We start from the raw sequence: 20106 nt of genomic DNA, 5'->3' as shown, positions 1-20106 counted from the left end.
ATTCAGCTCTGCTCAGCGCAGAGCCTGCTTGGAATTCTCTCTAAAAAAATAAATAAATAGAATAAAATAAAAAAGAAAAGAACCATTGCAAAGAGAGGACAATGTGAGCAACAGTAAGAATAACTCCAAGAAGAAGATACACACGTTAATAATTTTTCGTGAATTAAAGCTTCCGAATCATAACACATCTCCCCTTCACTTATTGTGGTTACTTTTCGCTGCCTTTCATCACTGTGCCAGAAGCAGTATTTTGGGTGGGGGATGGGGGTGGGGCAGTAAAATGCAAATATTAATATATGTATTTGAAAGTAGATCTTTTTCCAATACCAACCACATGTTGTGTCACATATCTTCTATGCTGAAAATATTCCTCTCTATGAGGGTGCCAGCTGTTTAATGGTACATAAAGGGACCTTAATTTTACCCTTAATCTACTGAACCTCCTAGTGGATACCACATAAAATAGGTCAATGCTTTTTTTTTTTTTCCTGGAAATGGTCTATTAAATATTTAACCTTTTTATCTTCTTCAAAAATAAAAACATTAGCATGAAAATTTTCAAAAACTCTCTTACTTTTATGTGGAAAAAGTGTACCCATTAGAATATTTGATTTATTAAATCCTAAATAAGAGGACTTTATGTCAAAAGAAATGTCATTAATCATCTAACATAATGAATATCAAAAAATCTACTCATGTGTTCCTGCCAAAATATGGAAACTTATTATTTTTTTTTAATTTTTTAAATGTTTGTTTATTTTTAAGAGAGAGAGTGAGACAGAGCATGAGCGGGGGTAGGGCCAGAGAGAGGCAGACACAGAATCAGAAGCAGGCTCCAGGCTCTGAGCTGTCAGCACAGAGCCCAACGCGGGGCTCAAACCAGGAACCTTGAGAACATGACCTGAGCCGAAGTCGGATGCCCAACCGACTAAGCCACCCAGGTGCCCCTGGAAACTTATTTTGAGGGAAAAAAAGAACTATTACAGAAAAACAAAATAACTCCAGTGGATCAGAATGTATTAAATACATTTAATCCACAAGTTCATTTTTTTTTAAATTTTTTTTAATGTTTATTTTTGAGACAGAGACAGAGCATGAGCAGGGGAGGGGCAGAGAGAGAGGGAGACACAGAATCCGAAGAAGGCTCCAGGCTCTGAGCTCTCAGCACAGAGCCCGACGCGGGGCTCGAACCCAAGAACCCCATGAGATCATGACCTGAGCCGAAGTCGGATGCTTAACCGACTGAGCCACCCAGGCGCCCCCACAAGTTCATTTTTAAAACCTACAAATAGTTGATCATTATTAGAGGATAAAATAAAGGGAAAGAATCAAGCATTTTATCCTTCCTTTTATATGCAAACTGAATCATGTAATAAAAGAGGGGCAAATTTTTTCTTTATACATATTCTAGGTAACAGATAAAGAAGGAATGACAGAATGAGATATCACTACTTTTTTTTTTAATTTTTTTTTTTTTTTTACATTTATTTATTTTTGAGAGACAGAGAGAGGCAGAGCATGAGCAGGGGAGGGGCAGAGAGAGAGGGAGACACAGAATCCGAAGCAGGCTCCAGGCTCCGAGCTGTCAGCACGAGCCCGACGCGGGGCCCAAACTCACAAATCGCGAGATCATGACCTGAGCCGAAGTCAGACACTCAACCGACTGAGCCACCAAGGCGCCCCGAGATACCACTACTTCTTATTCCAAAATGGATCTAGGCAATAATCATTAATATCAAAATATCAGGAAAACAACAACAAAAAGAGAGAGAGAATTAGGTTGGTGGGATGACAGCCTACCTATAATCATCTTGCCTCTTCTTTCCATCAAGGAAACCTGATCAAGTCTCTATACCCAAGTACCAATTTATGAAACTATAGAAGTTAGAAGAACGCATTAAATTCTGCAATCAACAAAATCCAGATTTTGGAAAACTGCACAGGACAAATGACTCCATTTCTTTAACAAATTGAAAAAATAAAGTTGTAGAAGGAGGAACCTATAATAGAGACTTAAAAGATTTATCCACTCATAGCATTATGTAGACTTTACTTTGGTCCTGATTCAACCAAAAATTAGCATGGCTTCGCACAGAAACTTGTACACAAATGTTCATAGCAACATTATGTATAATAGCCAAAAAGTGGATAAATAAAAATGTGGTATACCCATACAATGGAATTCAGCAGTAAAAAAAGATCCATGCTGCACTATAGATCAATCTTGAAAACTTTATGCTATGTGAAAGAAGTCAGACAGAAAACACCACATATGGTATTATTCCATTTATATGAAATGTACAAAATAGGCAAATCCATAGCATGTATACTAGTGGTTGCCAAGGGATGAGTGGGAAATGGTAAGTGACTGCTATTGGATACAGGGTTTTCTATTTGGGATGATGGAATTAAGATAGTGATCATGACTGTACATCTTTGTGAAAACACTATAAACCACTGAATTATACACTTTAAATGGATAAATTTTATGGGATGTGAATTGCATGTCAAAAAATATGGCATTCATGAGACAAATGGAAATTTAAATACTGATTTGTTACTTGATAGTATTAAGTTATCAGCTTATAACATTACAACATCTTTGTTTTAGAGATACATCTTAAATATTTACAGATGAAATATACTGCGGGGTTTGCTTCAAAAACAGTATAGGATATAGTTGGAAAACCGTTATTTTCCAGGTATCAGAGAAAGAACTGTATCAGGCAAGAATTATCAGTGGATGCTGTGATGATCCTAAAATATGTCCACAAATTCTTTGATAGTCTCCCTTCAAGAATTGGAGCTTGGGGAAAAAAAAAGTTTAGAGCTTATTGTTTCTTGTAATGTGGGTTGGACTTAGTCACTTAAAAAAAAAAATGTTTATTTATTTAGAGAAAGGGGGGGAGAGAGGGAGACAGAGAATCCCAAGCAGGCTCCATGCTGTCAACACAGAATGTGATGTAGGGCTCGAACCCACAAACTGCGAGATTATGATGTGAGCTGAAACCAAGAGTCTGACGCTTAACCGACTGAACCACCCAGGCGCCCCTGGACTTAGTAACTCCTAATGAGTCCACTGTAGTGGAAGTGACAGTGTATGAGTCCCAAGAGTAGGTCACAAAAGGCATTGCTCTCTCAGGGATCACTTGCTCTAGAGGAAACCAGTCCATGCCACGAGGACACAGAAGCAACTCTAGAGAGAAGTTTATGAAGCAAGGAACTGACAGTTTCAGCACAACTTGCCAGGTATATGAATGAACTGTCTTGGCAATGAATTCTCCAGCCCCAGGCAAGCCTTCAGATGATGGCAACTTCTGGCCAACACTGAAATGTAATCTCACCAGAGATCCTGAGGCAGAAACATCAAGCTAACCACTACCAATTTCCTGACCCACAGAAACTGAGATCATAAATACTATTTTAAACAACTAAGTTTTGACATATGTATTATGCAGCAACAGGTAAATACAGACGCTGAATCTAAGGGAAATGTTGATGATAAGCAGATTATTTGCATGATCCTAAAGCATCTCCGCACAGACTGTTTCTTATTTGCAAGGGGGAGGCAGTAACTGTAGAGTGATGCAATTGGGCAACAAGCTTGACCAGTGATCAAGATCAACATCACCAATAAGGGGCAGATAGACATACGCCTCCACATGTGATATCCTGAGAGGAACACAACATAAACTAGGCAGTATTCTGGGCAAGAATGTGTATTTGGAATCTAATCATAAGAAAATGGTAGACAAATCCCTAGTGAGGACCATCTTATTAAAAAAAAGGAAGAGGTATTTATTTTGCCAAAATGTCAATGCTATAAAAGAGAAAGTCTCTGGAAATGGAGGCTGACAACTGAATACAACACCTAGCCCTGGAAGGGAAAAAATGCTATAAAGAACGTAATCAAAAAAGTTGGAATACGAAAGGTGGAACAGAGATATAATTGAGTCAGTGTTAAATTTACTGAATTTGGTGACTGTACTATATGTAAGAGAATATCCTCATTTTAAAGAAATACATAATGAAGTATTTAAGGGTAAAGAAAGGGCTATGATATATGTAACTTGGCCTCAATAGGTGGAAAAAAAGTGTTTGGGGGAGGGTTGTGTGTGTGTGCGTGAGAGCAAGAGAGATGAAGGGATGAATCTGGGTAAAGGGTGATAGGTATTTGATTTTGTCTTACTATTTTCATTTTTTGTTCCTTACATGTATGCTTGAAATTATTTCCAAATAAAAATTTAAGGGGCGCCTGGGTGGCGCAGTCGGTTGAGCGTCCGACTTCAGCCAGGTCACGATCTCGCGGTCCGGGAGTTCGAGCCCCGCGTCGGGCTCTGGGCTGATGGCTCAGAGCCTGGAGCCTGTTTCCGATTCTGTGTCTCCCTCTCTCTCTGCCCCTCCCCCGTTCATGCTGTGTCTCTCTCTGTCCCCAAAATAAATAAACGTTGGAAAAAAAAAATTTAAAAGATAAAAATTCTGTGGGATTGAGGGGAAAAAGTAACGGTAAAAATGAAACAAAATTGGCTGTAAGCTGACAATTATTGAAGCTGAATGGTATATTGTAAAAGGAGGTTTACTAAACTCTTCTACTTTCGTATATATCTGAAATATTCCATAATAAACGGCGGTGAAGTGTAAGAGAACTGAAGTTAAAGATCCCAAGTGTCTCTTCCAGTGCCTAGTTCTATGGTCTTTTTAAATGCATTAAAAAAATTATTTTTAAGGGGGCGCCTGGGTGGCCCAGTTGGTTAAGCGGCCAACTCTTGATTTTGGCTCAGGTCACGATCTCATGGTTCATGAGTACGAGCCCCACGTGAGGCTCTGTGCTGACAGCGTGGAGCCTGCTTCAGATCCTTGGTCTCCCTCTCTCTGCTCCTCCCCTACTTATGCTCTCTCTCTTAAAAATAAGTGTTAAAAAATAAAAAAATTTTTTTTCTTTAGTGCATTCCCAATGTTACATAACCATCACCACCATCCATCTCCAGAACTTTTTATCTTGCAAAACTGAAACTCTGTGCCCAGTAAACACTATCTCCCCTCCCCACTCGCCCTCCTTCCAGCCTCTGGCAACCACCCCTCTACTTTCTGTCTCTATGACTAGGACTACTCCAGGTCCCTTATACAAGAGGAGTCACACAGTATTTGTCCTTCTGGGCCTGGCTCATTTCACTTAACAGTGACTTCACGGTTCATCCGTGCTGTAGCAGGTGCCAGAATTTCCTTCCTTTTAAAGGCTGAATGATACTCCATTGTCTGTACACGGCACATTCTGTTTGTCTGTGCCTCTGTTTGTGGACACTTTGGTTGTTTCCACCCCGACTACTGTGAAAAATGCTGCTGTGACCATGGTGTACATGAGCTCGTTGAATCCCTGCTTTTAATTTCAAGCCTGGATTTTTACAATTTGTTAGGGAAAGAGAGTTATATTTTAAATTCCTCTTACCATCTGGGATCTAGTTTGTTTGATGTTTTTAAGTGATCTTCAAAGGGGCGATGATCATGCTTTTCCAGAGAAAGCACAGACGTGACTGGTCTTGACCGTTGCAGCTGAGCTCGTGTCTCATTTCAAACGGGTTCCTTCATGTGCAGTGCTATTCACGTGCCTATTTGACAGTTATTTCTGTTGGACGGATTGGATAATAGGAACCTTGTTTTAGGTTTTGGACACCGGGTAGGCACAGGGAAAAATGACCAAAGTTGGTCAAGTTCATGAGAAAGGGCTTGTGGGCCTGGTTTCTCTAATAGCACAATCCCCTTCTTTGAGGCCTGAGTACTATTATTTTCTCACGGTTGCTTTTCCCCATGTACCCCAGGATGGTGGCACTTCCTTCCCCTTTCCTAAAGGGTTACATAATTATGCAGACCAGCATCGTGGGCCTTTTTCCACTTGGACAGTACTTTCTGGAACTGCTAGATTTCCAGATGAGAACTGTTTATTCTGGATCAGACTTAATTTGGTCAGCTGAATCCTCCTGGGTATGGAGAGTTTTTCTTACCCTTGGCCTACTTTTTGTGGTACTAAATATCCTTTTACAGTTTCACCAAGCACTTTGTAAAATAGAAATAGTTGAAAGTGCTGCTTTATTTTGTTTCCTTAGCTCCTTTTGCTGTTTCAGTACGTACATCAGTTACCCTGGGGTTGGTAAACTGTAACCAGAGAGCCTTGCACTGGAAGGGATGTCACAATATTCATCAAGTGCCTACTATGTGCCAGCCCCTCCCCCGCACCATCCATTGTAATACTAGATAGTTATTACCCCCAGAACATTAAGAGTGGTGATGGAGATGTGTTCAGGGCCTAATGGGAAAAAAAGAAAGACACAGGCAAAGCGAGAGGCTTTTACTTATGTGTAATGTCTTCTCTACCCTGATCACTGCTTGGATTGTCCCCTCCAACACATTACCATTCATTAGCAGAAGAAAATCACCCAAGTGTCATTGATCTCCAAAATCAACTCATTTTTCCATGTTCTCAAACCAGCATGGGAAAAACTGGGAAAAGACAAAGGAAGAAGAAGTGCAGAGGGAAACAAGTTGGGATTCCTGCCCTCCCGTGAACTGCCTGTATTCGTATAATCTTTTTTCTGTATTTTCCTCCTCTCTACATTACCTCACTTTTCAGTGATTAATAGCTAACATTACAAGTAAGCATATTTATTAGTATTAGTTTTTCTAAATGTTTATTTTATGTATTTTGAGGGGGAGAGGAGCAGAGAGAGGGAGAGAGAGAATCCCAAACAATTTCCATGCTACAAGTGCAGAGCCCATTTGCAGGTCTTGATCTCACAAACCGTGAGAATGTGACCTGAGCTGAAACCAAGAGTCGGACACTTTACTAAGCCACCAGGTGTGCATTGTTAGTATTACTCTTAAGCGTCATAGCAATCCTTCTGTTGTTCCCAATTTTTCATTATCCTTTACAGTGACATAAAACTCTATACACATACCTTTTTCCCCCTTTTGGATGACTTCCTTGATGTAAACCCTCAGGAATGGAATGTTGGCCAGGCTTAGGATGAGATTAAGTCCATTTAAAATGACTTCGATGCTCTCCCCTAATTAAGGTACAGGTCCATAAAAATGTTCATTCCTGTGTTAGTGACTGGGATCCTGCTTTTTAAAAGGGCACCTTTTAAAGCAATGAAACAAGTATTAGCTTAACGTTCAAACGCACTCGAAAAAACTGTTGGAATGCGTGAGCTTGCTAGACTACGGGAAGCATGAATACCCAACAAAGGAAGGAATAAATGGTCAAGTGCTGGAGGAGGGTGTCCACTTCTGTCAGAGTGGCCTTACTCATCATTCATCTGAGACTTTGAGCAGTTTCCCACCTCAGAGAGGAAGTTGGCCCCTGTCAGGTCCACTTATATGTGGGGTTTTTTGATATAGAAATGTAATATATATTTTCTCTTCCTTATGATTTTCTTAATAACATCTTCTTCTCCCTACTTTATTGTAAGAATATCGTATTGAATCCATATAACACACAAAATATACATCAACCGACTGTTTATGTTATCAGTAAGGCCAGTGGTCAACAGTAGGCTATTAAAGTTCTGGGGGAGTCCAAAGTTACACATAAATTTTTGACTGCAAAACTTAATCCCGTTGTTCAAGGGTCAACTGTACTTCTTTTCCTTCCTGTATCTGCCGCTTGGGGTTTTCACTATCTTTTCCTTAAGCCTTGTATTCTCACCAAGAGTAACTTGGGGTGGTTGCTATGCATCTCAGGCTCCTTCTGGCTTTAGCATCTCCAGAGGTTCTTAGTTCTCTTCCATCATCACTAATCCCTTCCTAGAGCTTTACTCACTCTGAGCTTCTCCTTTTCTGCATCACAGGCGATGGGACCCCCTGAGGGTGGGCTAAAAATCTGCTCTCGCCTTTACTGTCTCTATTCAGAATCTTACCTTCTTCACTCAAGAAACAGAGCAAATGCCACTTCCTCTGTTGGAGAAGTCAAGTACGCCAAAGATGGCCGACGGGGCTAAAACAAACTCTGGTCTCCAGCTTAGAGACCCCTCCTCTGGGTTCTTCTTCCTTTGTTTGCTGTGTGGGCAAAACCCCCCACAGATGATGGACGTTGTCGGCTATAAATTACCCTCCCGACTTGGCATTCCGGGCTCAGACCTTTGGAGAAACAGTCTCCTCTGAGCCCGGCGGTGTAAAATAAATCTCCAATCCACCAAGATCTCCGAGTGCCGCTTGCTTCTTCTGCCATCGTTCCAGCCTGGTTCCATAACACCTCCAGGAAGCCTTCTCTGATTGTCCCAGCAGAAAGGACCGCCATGGCACTTTAGTGGACCTCTCAAGACACTCATCACTTTGTATCAAATTTTAGAGGTCTCCTCTTGTCTTCTGGACTCCAGACAGGACCCTAGTAAGTCGGTTTGTGACTGAGTGCATCTTTACTTGCTGCTGCTGGGGCTGCAGCCAAGGGGAGCTGTTTTTAGCCGTCAGGTTTGGGGGGCTGCTACCCAGAGCATTTCGGTTCTCTAGCACCTTTATCCTATGTTTTCATATATACGCTGTCTCTCTGACATGCAGGTTTCTATGAATGGAGACAGAGACCCCATAAACAACACTGTCCACAAGGAAACCCATTCCACATTCCCGAGGAATTGTGTTAGAAATATTGGAAACACTGCCTGCTTTTCAAGGGAGAAAGGTCACAGGATTTAGCCTGATAACTTAGTTAGAAGGGAATAAAACACATATCTTCCAACCAGAGAAGTAGTGGAGAGTATCCTTCATTTCCAACAAAGACCCAGAAGAAAAATGCTAAGGATTCATTAAGCCCAGATGGTCAAAGGAGTGGAATTCATGGCACACAGAATAAACATGTTTTAAACCTTGAGTCTCAAAATGAGGGAGCTATCACTAATACTTCAAAGGTGGGAAAATATGGAAGATGAAAAAATTCCAGTCCTGCTGGCCCTGTGATTTTGAACCATACAATGGGTGACACACACAAAATATTCATCTTTAGCTGTGAAACTTAACCTGGGAATTTCCACTGTAAAAGCATTTAGTGGGAGTGAATGACCTATTGAGGGCACGGAGATATTGGTGTCTCATGGATGACCTTGCACAAAGGGCCAGTTCAGGGTCACTGCAGCTGAGGACGGTGTAGTTTAACTTCAGTCTCAGTGGTTTCTAGGAAGCGCTGCTGAGGGACCATCATCTAGGGCACAGCCAGGAGGGGCACGTGGAGAGGCTACTTATCAAATCCTCTGCTATCTGACTTTGACCTAACCATTCCCCAGAGCAAAGCACTGCCTTCTGGGAAAGTTGATCGGGGGGGGGGGAATCCATGGACTGGATCAAATAGAAACGAAAATCCAGATGATGACTGCAGATGGACTTTCTGAGCATACAAAGTACTCCCTGCCTGTCAAGTGTGTGAAGAAAAAGTGAGTTTTCTACACCGCACTGGTGGGGCAGGTCTCCTGGGTCTTCACTCGGCCAGAAGAGTAACTGAGACGCTGGAGTGGCCCCCATGCTCTCCCCAATCTCTCAGACTTGCTTTTCACTGACAAGCGCCGCTAAACTCTGGCAAAATTAATGGAAAACACGTTCTCACAGTGACCGCTTTTTGACGGAGAGCGGCAGTCACAGGAGTTTTGTTCTTGGGCCTATTGTTTGGGGCGAATGTGATTTAAAGTCGGCGGAAAGCTGGGAGATTGGACTGCTGAGGAAAGGGCAGGGTGGCTGCTGTGTTCCGATAAACATCACTGAATGTGTGGCCAAGGGCAGGGCGAAAGAGGGTGTGTGTCCTTCTCAACCAACTTTCTAATCCGCAGCACCCGACCCGCCTCGTGCCTGCAGCCAAGCCCTTCCAGGTTTTCCCCTGCCTTCTCCGAGTCTATCCCCCTTCTGCCGGCTGACAGGGCTCTCCCCATCCCGACCTAGCCATGGAGGGCCCAGCCACACCGAAGAACATTCACTGCTCCCAAGTCTGCCTGTGCTGATCTCCCAGCCCCGGAGTCCTCTACAGCCTCTCCCATCACTGCACCTGACTCCCACCTCATCCCCAACGACTCTCACTTAGCCTTCAGGTCTCAACTTAGGCTCCCAGGGGAAGAGACTTTGAGTCGTCCCTGTTCAGAAAGCAGCTGGCCACCTTGATGGGCTTAAATGCATCCTGGCCTTTGACCTGGCCCTTTTTGCCCTCTGTGATAACTGCTCACCTGTCACTGCTGAACAGCGGGCTCCAAAGGGCCAGGCACCACGTGTGTACATAGTAGGCCCTTAAATATTTGATGGGGAGCAGCTGGCATTTAAAATGCAGTATGAGGGACTTGGGTTAATCTTAAGAGGGGCTTCCCAGTGCGAGTAGCTAAAGAGGCAAAAATCTTGGGTCTCTGGAGGCCAGTGTGTCTCTGATGTGTTAAAAGTCCTGAGAGTTTGTGGCTGCCTGGGACAGTTCTGGAAAACACTGGACACTTATGTGATTTTTAGACTTGGGGAATGTCAGCCCTTCAGATTCAAAAAAAATAAGGTTCCTTCATCCATCTCCATAAACCAGTGCACAGAACCTGTAACAAAATGAGAAAAATATAGACAAATTAATCAGTGCAACTCAGTTATTTGGTTTAAAGGATTCTCCTTTACTCTGACCCTATGCTCTTCTCATGTTTGCATATTAAGATGTCTTTGTATGAAGTGAGAGTGAGAAGATGAAGTAGTTTATAGTAGTCCTTACATGGCAAAAGAAGAAATGTTAAAACTTTCTAGCCATGTCCGGGGGCTGGGGTAGTGGGAGGAATTTGACCTCTCTACTCTAGATCACCCTAAAAAGAAGTTCCAGGTGTCCAGGTGAATAAATATGAAAGGCAAAGCTTTAGAAACTCCTAGAAGATCATAGAGAATCTCATGACCTTGAGGTAGTCTTATTTACACTTGATCTTAGCCAAAAGGCCGAGAAGCGATGAGGTAGTCTTATTTACAAATAAGACACAGAAAGATAGGATTTCCTCTAAGCCTAAGAGGAAAGACATATTTAACTACATTAAGAATTCTAATCATTAAAACAGATCATAAAGAATGAAGGTAAGTCACAGAATGAGATATTTGCAACACACATAAATGACAAATAGTATCTAGAATACAAACATATACATGCAGATAAAAACTCATAGAACGCTCAAGCAAATAAGAAACAGACAACCTAATAGACAAATGAGTGAAAGACTTGGAACAGGCATTTAACAAAAGTAGAAATCTAGGGGCGCCTGGGTGGCTCAGTTAAGTGTCTGACTTCAGCTCAGGTCATGATCTCGCGGTTCACAGGGGTTCGAGCCCTGCCATCGGGCTCTGTGCTGACAGCTCACAGCCTGGAGCCTGATTCAGATTCTGTGTCTCTGCCTCTCCTTCCTGTGCTCTCCCTCAATGGCTAATAAATAAATGAAAAGGCACTCAACCTTATTAGTATTCAGGGAAATGCAAATCAAAAGCCACAATCGGATACCATTTCACACCCACCAGATTGGCAAAAATTAAATTCCTTGTGATACCAAAGCATTGGAGACAATGCAGAAAAACATCCAGCAGTTTCACTCTGGCATCTACACCCTGGAGAAACACATGCAGGTGCACGAGAATGGTCAGAGCAGCACCGCCATTCATGTCAGCCCTGAACGGGAACCGGCTAAGTCCACCTTTGGCAGACTGGATAAACTGTGGGATAGCTGTAGAATGGCACTGTATTAATAAAACAATGAAGGAGAAAAATCTCCTAAAAACAAGAATTAGGCAGAAAAATACAAATGGTGATTCCACTTATTCAAGTTCAAAAATAGACACAAAATAAACTATGCAATTTGGGATACAAAGGTAGGAAGAAGGAGGTAAAATTATAAAGAAATAATTATCTCAAAAATGAGTATAAAATACTTCTGGAGGAGGAAGAATTAGGACCATGGAGAGATACATGGAGTAGGGTTTTTAGGTGCTGGCTAATATGCTACTTCCTACCTGGGTCGTGGTTACATGAATGGTTGTTTTAGATTTATTTTAACGTATATTCCTTGCCCTTTTCTGTAGGTATATTTCACTTAAGTTGCCCATCTTTTTTTATTTTAGACAGCAAGAGAAAGCATAAGCAAGGGAGGGGGAGAGAGAGAGAGAGAGAGAGAGAGAGAGAGAGAGAGAGAGAGAGAGAGAGAGAGAATGAATCTCAAGCAGGTTCCAAGCTCAGGGTGGAGCCTGACTCAGGGCTGGATCCTAAGAACTGTGAGATCATGACCTGAGCCAAAACCACTGACTGAGACACCCAAGCGCTGCCCCACACATCTTCTTAAAAAATGTTTTACCAACTGCAAATCTCCAAGCCTAGGAAGCCCCTATTTACGTGGTTCTCACTAAACCCTGAGTCCAATTGTTTTAGAAAGGACTCAAAGTAGCTCCAAGGCGGGGGGCACTTTAAGAAAGGAGAGAGGCTGGCGCTGGGTCTTTGATTGTTGGGTTCTCTCAGGAATGCTTCTCTGAACAACCAGGGGGTGGGAAAGTGAGGCACAGCAAAGGCTGCAGTCGGCCCCGGGGCTTGTGGAGGCTAGGGCAGCAGTGGAGAAGCTAATGGGGCATGAGCTCCTGTGTAGTGGACCTTGGGTGCCTGACTTAGGAAACTGGACTTAATTCTATAGACAGTAAGTAGATATGGAGGATTACCACGTAACAAAAATGCCATAATGTTTTGGGAAGATGTATCTGGGTGTGGGGGGTAGGGCTAGAAATGGAAACCAGTTAAGGGTCAGACGCACTGGGAATGTGGAAGCAGAGCTAGAAAGAGATGGGATGGAGACACATTACTGAGGAACAACAGTGAGAACTTCGTGACAGAGGAACACATTTTCCAAAAACTGATGAGCTGTCTTTTCCAGCCCTTCCACTGTAAAGCTAGCTCTAGGGGCATAAAGAAGAACTAAGAGAAATTGTTTTACAAGGACAGGTGGCTGGAACCACACATGGTCAGAACAGGACTGGCAGACACACTGACTTGATGTTGAGGGCCTGACCTGAATCTTTAAAATTCCCTACAACTTTTGAGGAGAAATTGCCTGGGCGGGAATAAGCAGGGAAAGTAAAGGATGGTGGTCATAAGCCCAAACCAGAACGAGGAGTCTAATGAACCCCAACATCCTCATCACCTGGCTTCAACAACGATCCATATTTCATCATGTGGCTTTCGTCATTTTCCCACAGCTCTAGTCCACATTCATGTGCTGCAGGAATGTAGCCGGATCCAGTGAAAGGTAAAACCCATACATTTAAATGGTTTGAATCTTGGTTCTTGTCCTATTGGGAAGTCAGCAGTTCCAAATACAGGTGTTCACAGGTTATGCAAAGAGCATAACCATTCTGATCTCCTGCCCCAGGCTGCTCCCTGGCTTCTGACTCCATGATCATACAAAGTGTGCTTAGTGGGGGGAGATTAAGTCCAGGCAGAGAAGACCTTCACGAAAGGCTATTCCTTGGAAAAAAACTGGCCCCATAATCATACTCCTTCTAGATGTTACCAGATTCAATAATTGCAACTCCCATCTTATCGGAGTAAAAAACAGGCAGTTCTGACCTTGGAGAGGAGGGGGAACCATCACCCCACCACAGCAGAGCCTGACGCCCAGTTGGCAGAGGTCCTTGGAAAAGGGGAGAGGCCGGTGGCGCCGAGCTCTACTGTGGCCAAGTACCTCATCAGCTCCGGGGTGTTAACGGTGCACGTCAGAGAACACTGGTACCTTAAATTAACCCTGCACTCAAGTCAGCGCACGTTCCCATGGGGCAAAGAAACCTGTCTGCTTCTGTGAAGCACATCACAAAGCTCATCTTTTGTAGAACAGCTGTAAGAAAATCACCGTACATGGAAATATATATGAAAATACGCCAGGAGCCCTCAGTGGAAATGCCAAGGGCTAGTCCGAAGCTTACCGGTCCAGATGGGAAAATGGGCTGCTTGCGACAATGTTCTATTCCCCTGGGGGTTTCTGTCAGTGAGCGTGTGATATGACTGCACGACCAATCTTTGCTTGGTTATACTTTGTGCACTTAGCCTTCCACAGAAGCTAAGAGGCTCTTCCTGCAGAAGCCACCACCTTAAAAATAGAGGCACCACCATAAGCAACATCAACACGAGAGTTTAAAGGAGTAACGAGTCCTTTAGTTGGGTCTGTGTGCTGGTTTCTTACACGAAGTTGGCACTGCTGTCCAACTGTGGAGCGGGCCAGAGACCACACCGACAACATGAAGGGTATTTCTAGAAAGACAGGCCAAGTACAACTGTGTGCAGGACAAACAGGATAATTTTATTCCTATGTTTCCTTAAAATAAAAATACAGAACTTTTACAATTCACTATGATTAGACGTGATTTATAATTTTAACATTTTTTTTTTTAACAAATGACAACGGAAAGAAAGAACTAGTACAAATTATAAACCTACTGGAGCAAAGAGAAACTATCTTTCTGATCAAAACATGTGCCACAGCCAAACCTCCTCAGAAAACTTTCTAAGATTTCTTAGCTAAACTTTCTCAGAGGGTTTGTGGGAAGTCTTTAATCTCAAATATTTAAACTATTTTTGTGACCACTAAATGCCTTCACCAACTTGTTAATCAAACGCTTCCTACATTTAGGAAGCAATGACCAAGTGGCCTGAAACACGTTAAGTCTTGATCCTATTTTTCCAGCTATAAATTATTAATATTTCAAGAAAACAAAGTATTTTCTAAGCACAGAAGCTTTCTAAAAAACTTCAATTACCATTTCTGGCTCAGTACCTGACTGAAATGTTCAAATGTTTATATTGCACACAAAAAAATCTGAGCAGCATACTGTGTGTGTGTGAGAAGCTGATGAAAAAGAAGACTGGGGAAAAAACCCTAAATTGTGTCCCATTTACATGATTTAAATATATAGTTTCTATATCTTTAATTAATAGAAGTAAAAAGGTAAACTTTAGAACAGCACAGAAATACAAATCATTAGAGTTTTACAAAATATACTCAACCCCTATACGTGCACAATCTTTTTAATTCTGGAGTTACCATACAAGGGAGGAGCTAATTTCTTCCCCTTCATACGAAAGCAGGAAGTCACACGTACAAAGTTATTTATATGAAAACAATAAAGATCCACATTCCTCTTCTTTGTCTTTGACAAATATTTATGGAATGTTGGAAATTATGAAAAAACAATTCCAATGTCACGAAGTCCAAAGACCTGGAATGAAATACTCCCAGTGGCACACTGCGTTGCACAGAATGACAATCCTCTTCTAGAAACCAGGGCTGCACTCCCTGTCAGCTTTAATGGCTGCCCACCGACCTGGGTGGAAAGGCTACGAATGCTGGGCCACCTCTGGTGGCATGCAAATGTTGATGCCATCTCGAGTCCCAACCAGCTCCCTGATAAAATAATGGACAATATGTAGCAGCTACCGTCCCAACAGGCTACTCGCCCCAACCGCTGACAATGATAAAAGTTCATGCGGTTCAAGATCAGTCCACTGCCCCTCCCAGAGCTGAACACTCCCCAACTCGTCACCAGGCCCAGAGGGAAACACGGGCTGTAACTTCCACAAAACAAAGAACAAAACCTGCCTGCCGGGGAGATAAGATTATAGCTTCATTTTCAAACTTGTAACCAGTAGATTAAAATCCTAACTTCTCTGTAAAAGAATTCTTTTAACTTTCAGCACATTAAATACTGTGTCCTCAGAATACCTTCATTCAGATTGTAAGTACCTTGTTCCTCAATTTTGTGACTTCTAACTTCTCTCCCTTCCAAATTTGCTTTCTTCTTACGTTTCTAAAGTAAATTATCATAAAAAAAAAAATCCAATGCTTAATATAGAACTGAGAAAGCAAGATAAGATTGAGGAAATCACGTCATATGCTCTGGTTTGTTGCCTGAGGATATTTCTGCTGTTTCTTAAAGCAAAAAGTAGATAAGGATTGTTTTAGACCTTGGGCACTAACTAGTAAATCACTAGGGGATCTGGAGATAGACTATTCATCCTGGTTATGTGAGTCAAATGTATACGCGAGATAACTCTGAGCCTCACTCTTGACATGCAACTTTTTCTCTTAACGCAGGTCGGGTGGTTGGTAGCCTTAACTCTTTTCCTTCCCTATGTCAATTGTCATTACAATGCCTTAGTAGGAACTAAATGCCAGGGACTTTTCCCCAGCAATACTTTTAAGTTACCTAGATAGCAGTGAGGCCACCGCCAAGCTATAGATGCAGTCTGTGTGGCTGGCACACCCTGGAAAGGCCTGGCTGACCCTAGCTCCCTCAGGCCTACTTACGAATACTCAGTTCTTAGACACAAAGGAACTGGAGCAAGTGTGGCCAAAGCAGAACATCCACCTTTACCGGTGCTATGTCTAAAGATGGCCCCATGTTGGCTCCCGTGGCTCACAGAACCAGGAAGGCTACAGCTTCTGGGGCTGGCCACTCAGCTGAAGCCTGGAATCCAAGTCACAAGCACGCGGGCTCCCAGGACAAGGGGCCAAGCTTCCTGCCTTCGACTGTGCTGGCCGCCCTGGGCCCCCTGCCAACAACATATTAGCTTACGCTCCCTGAAAACTCCAATGCCTCCCAGAACCTGAAGGAAATATAGTTACAGTCTTTTGACTACTTCTCTGACAAAAGTTCTATCTTTTGAGATACTCACTTTATGCTGAAAGTCAGTTAAATGACCAGCTTAAGAGCTGAACTCTGAACTAGAAAAATTAGTAGCAAGTTCATGTAAAGGTATATGTTAAAATGGGGAAAAAGTGATCTTAAAGCAAAGTTAAATTTCACGTAACCATTTTTATTTCAGTGGGATAGCAACGTGTAGATTGGCCTGCTTCTGAACAGTGAGAGATGAGAGTTTACCCCAAGCCCGCAACCCAAACAAACTGGAGGATGGACCAGCGGCGTGCCGGCTGGCCTCGCAGCTGCTCTTGGCGCTGTGAAGCTTGGGCAGCAGAGAGCTAACAACTGCACACTAACACTAGACACCCCGACTAATGATGCGGCCTCATGAAACAGGATGTTAGAATGAATTCTTTACAGTCTCAGTGCGACACTAATTAAAGTTACCTTTTAAGGTGTTGTTTGGTTATTACTTTCTTCTCTTCAAATAGTATTTCCTGAGAAGGCTAACTTCCCCAGCAGAAGTGGAGTTAATAGAGTTCTCACAATAAGCCCTTTCATTGATCATCACTGAATTCTTGAGTTATTGTGCTCAAAAGGAAGTACGCTTTTACGTTTGTCAGACTTGTGTTAAAACACAAATAGGAGATTTTAGAGACATTTAGATTATATCCCTATGTCCATTTCACATGCCCTAGAAGAATTTACTTCTTACATCAACATTTTGTAAGGGATAAATCAAATATAATCACGTGTTCTCCTTAATTAGATCCCTTATTTTCCCAACACCCTATCATATGTAGATCATACTCACAACATATTTGCCAAGTGTCCTTTGTTACTGAAAAAAGTCTGTCCCCTGTAAGTACTCCCTGAGAACACCCATCCAGAGTCCCCTTGAAAAGCAAATGAGAGCTGTGCATGGCAGATACGTGAGGTCCAGTTGTATAAAAATCTTCAGTACGTAGCACACATGTGCATGCGTCTAAGGTGAAACCAGAGGTCCTTTGTGAAACAAGACTGATGTCACAGCTGTAGTTTTCTCCTCTTGCCTCTTGCTTTTCTAAACGTGAGTGAAGATGAGATTTCTATTTAATATTTATGGATCATCTCGTTTTTCTTTTATAAATACTTTTATAATGGGGTAGGGATTGATTACCGAAGGATTTTCCATCAGGGAAGTAGAAAGGCCAAGTGCCTTGAAAAGCTGTATGAAGAATAAGACTAAGAAAAAACCTGTTATGTCTGTAAACAGCCAATGGGAAACGGTTTAAAAGAAGAAATAGAAGGCACAAACTGTGGGTTAAAAAATGCTTGTAGAAGACTGCAAGATAACTAGAGTTGACAGAACTCACACCTAGGGCTTCTAAAGCCTTGCCCTAAATACACATTCTGGTTACACCACTCCAACACCACTGTGACATTCTCGATGCCTCAGAGCAAGTGCTTAGGACTGGGAAAGAATAAACTATAAACATAAAACAAAACACTTCATCCTCAGAACTACTGCCTCTGGCTTTCACGTTTCTGGGAGTCAGTGAATTGATAAGTGTGTTTTGTGGGTAGAGAACCAACAAACAAAAAACCATCACATAATCAGCAAAATAACAACAAAGGGCTGGACTGTATGGCCCCTTAACTTTATAAGCACATTTTAGGGCCAACTTGAAATTAAAATAGTAAGATAACTTAATTTTACCACATATAAATTACAATGGCCACCTGGATATTCAAACAGCAAAAGAGAACAAAATTTACATAAGTAAAAACTTTTCTAAAGTAAACAAATGTAGAATATCAGGACCGAAAATTCATTAGAAGGTTCACTGTCTGTTTTAATCAGGCTCAGACTGAAATAAAAGTAGTCAATTTAAACCCCAACCTGGAAAGCCATCCCCTCTATGGCTGCGATTTCATCTCTCCAGCATCCTGTGAATTCATTTAGACAGAGGGCAACCATCCATGTAAACAGTTCGACGTACTGGTCCCCTGCCGTGGACCTGTGGCCGATGAAGAGGAACAGTCTGGGAGCAGCAGACAGACAGGGAACACTTAAACTTAAGGAAGCGACCACGGCCTCTGGACACCTTGTCAGGGCTTCCCGTCGGGCGGCTCAGTGAGACTCTGGGGGGCGGGACTGGCGAAAGTGGAAAGCCAGGAAGACATAGCTGTCTTTGCACTGGAAAAAGCTCCTCCAACTGATTGGCCTGGAGGGAGAGGAGAGGAAAAACAAAAGGAAACATGTCTTCACTTTTGTTAGGAGATACCGAAAGACCAATGCTAATAAATGTTTATTTACTGTTACACATCAGTATGTTAATAGTTACTAAAACAGCATTAAAAAATTTTTTTTAACGCTTATTTTTGAAAGAGACAGAGAGAGACACAGAGTGTGAGCAGGGGAGGGGCAGAGAGAGGGAGACACAGAATCCGAAGTAGGGTTCAGGCTCTGAGTGGTCAGCAAAGAGCCTGATGCAGGGCTCTAACTCACGAACTGCGAGACCATGACCTGAGCTGAAGTCGGACGCTTAACTGACTGAGCCACCCAGGCGCCCCACTAAAATACTGCTCAAGTTTCTAGGTTCAAAACAATCCCTTTCCATGGGCATATTTAGTAGGAAACTGGGTAACTTCTGGGTTAAGAGCCTACTCTCCTAAGCGTTTGTTCTGAAGGTGGTCAGCCAGTTCTTTCCTTTATACCCAGCATGCTAGGCCAGCGGTTCTCAGCACTGGCTGTGCATCAGAATCACCTGGGAGAGCTGAAAAAAAACCAAAACAAAAAACAAACTATGTGCTCTCTCGGTGGCTCACATCCAAGTTGATAACTGATAACCACCTCCCCAGGCAAGAGTGGTTAGGCTGCTCTCAGGAAATGTGCTTTTGTCATCTGAGACACTGCTGCCAGGGGCGCCTGGGTGGCTCAGTTGGTTGGGTGTCCGACTTCGGCTCAGGTCATGATCTCACAGTTTCTGAGTTCGAGCCCTGTGTCGGGCTCTGTGCTGACAGCTCAGAGCCTGGAGCCTGCTTTGGATTCTGTGTCTCCATCTCTCTCTGTCCCTAACCCACTCACATTCTGTCTCTGTCTCTCTCAAAAATAAACAAACACTTAAAAAAAAAAAAATTGAAACGCTGCTGCCATAAATGAAGATGCCGACTGCTCCATCTGCCTCAGGTCTGTCTGTTTTGTTTTAAAGAAACTTATCTCCAAAGCTGATGTACAAGTGAAATTACTGCAGTTAAATCATATACTCCCACTATTCTTAGACAGGGGAGTGGGGAAGAGAGCTGGCCTTAGCAGCAGCATCACTAATAATGAAGTAACAATCGACATCATATACCTATATGAAGTAGAATTTTTCTGTTAAAAAGAATTCAAAATAAGTTAAACGCGTAATATTGTATGGAAATAAATGCTCACATTTTAAATTCCATTCCCTGCCATGAGACAGACCCACTGATGGGCTTTGT

At 42.5% G+C, this 20106-nt stretch overlaps 2 protein-coding genes across 2 annotated transcripts in view; one reads left to right on the top strand and one right to left on the bottom strand.

Moving 5' to 3' along the window:
- KBTBD2 (kelch repeat and BTB domain containing 2) overlaps nucleotides 1-5127 on the top strand; it is a 37444-nt gene extending 32317 nt beyond the window's left edge. The window contains exon 5 of the transcript XR_007146244.1: nucleotides 5116-5127. The gene's annotated coding sequence lies outside the window, so the exon portion shown is untranslated. The remainder of the gene's footprint in view (nucleotides 1-5115) is intronic.
- Nucleotides 5128-14237: 9110 nt separating this feature from the next.
- AVL9 (AVL9 cell migration associated) overlaps nucleotides 14238-20106 on the bottom strand; it is a 69017-nt gene continuing 63148 nt past the window's right edge. Inside the window, exon 16 of the mRNA XM_047829524.1 lies at nucleotides 14238-18845. Within this exon, the coding sequence (XP_047685480.1) occupies nucleotides 18730-18845 (116 nt within the window). The 3' untranslated portion in view covers nucleotides 14238-18729. The remainder of the gene's footprint in view (nucleotides 18846-20106) is intronic.

This window comes from Prionailurus viverrinus, chromosome A2 (genome assembly GCF_022837055.1).
Source record: "Prionailurus viverrinus isolate Anna chromosome A2, UM_Priviv_1.0, whole genome shotgun sequence".
In the NCBI taxonomy this organism is placed as follows: domain Eukaryota; kingdom Metazoa; phylum Chordata; class Mammalia; order Carnivora; family Felidae; genus Prionailurus; species Prionailurus viverrinus.
This window is presented reverse-complemented; position numbering and strand designations above follow the sequence as displayed.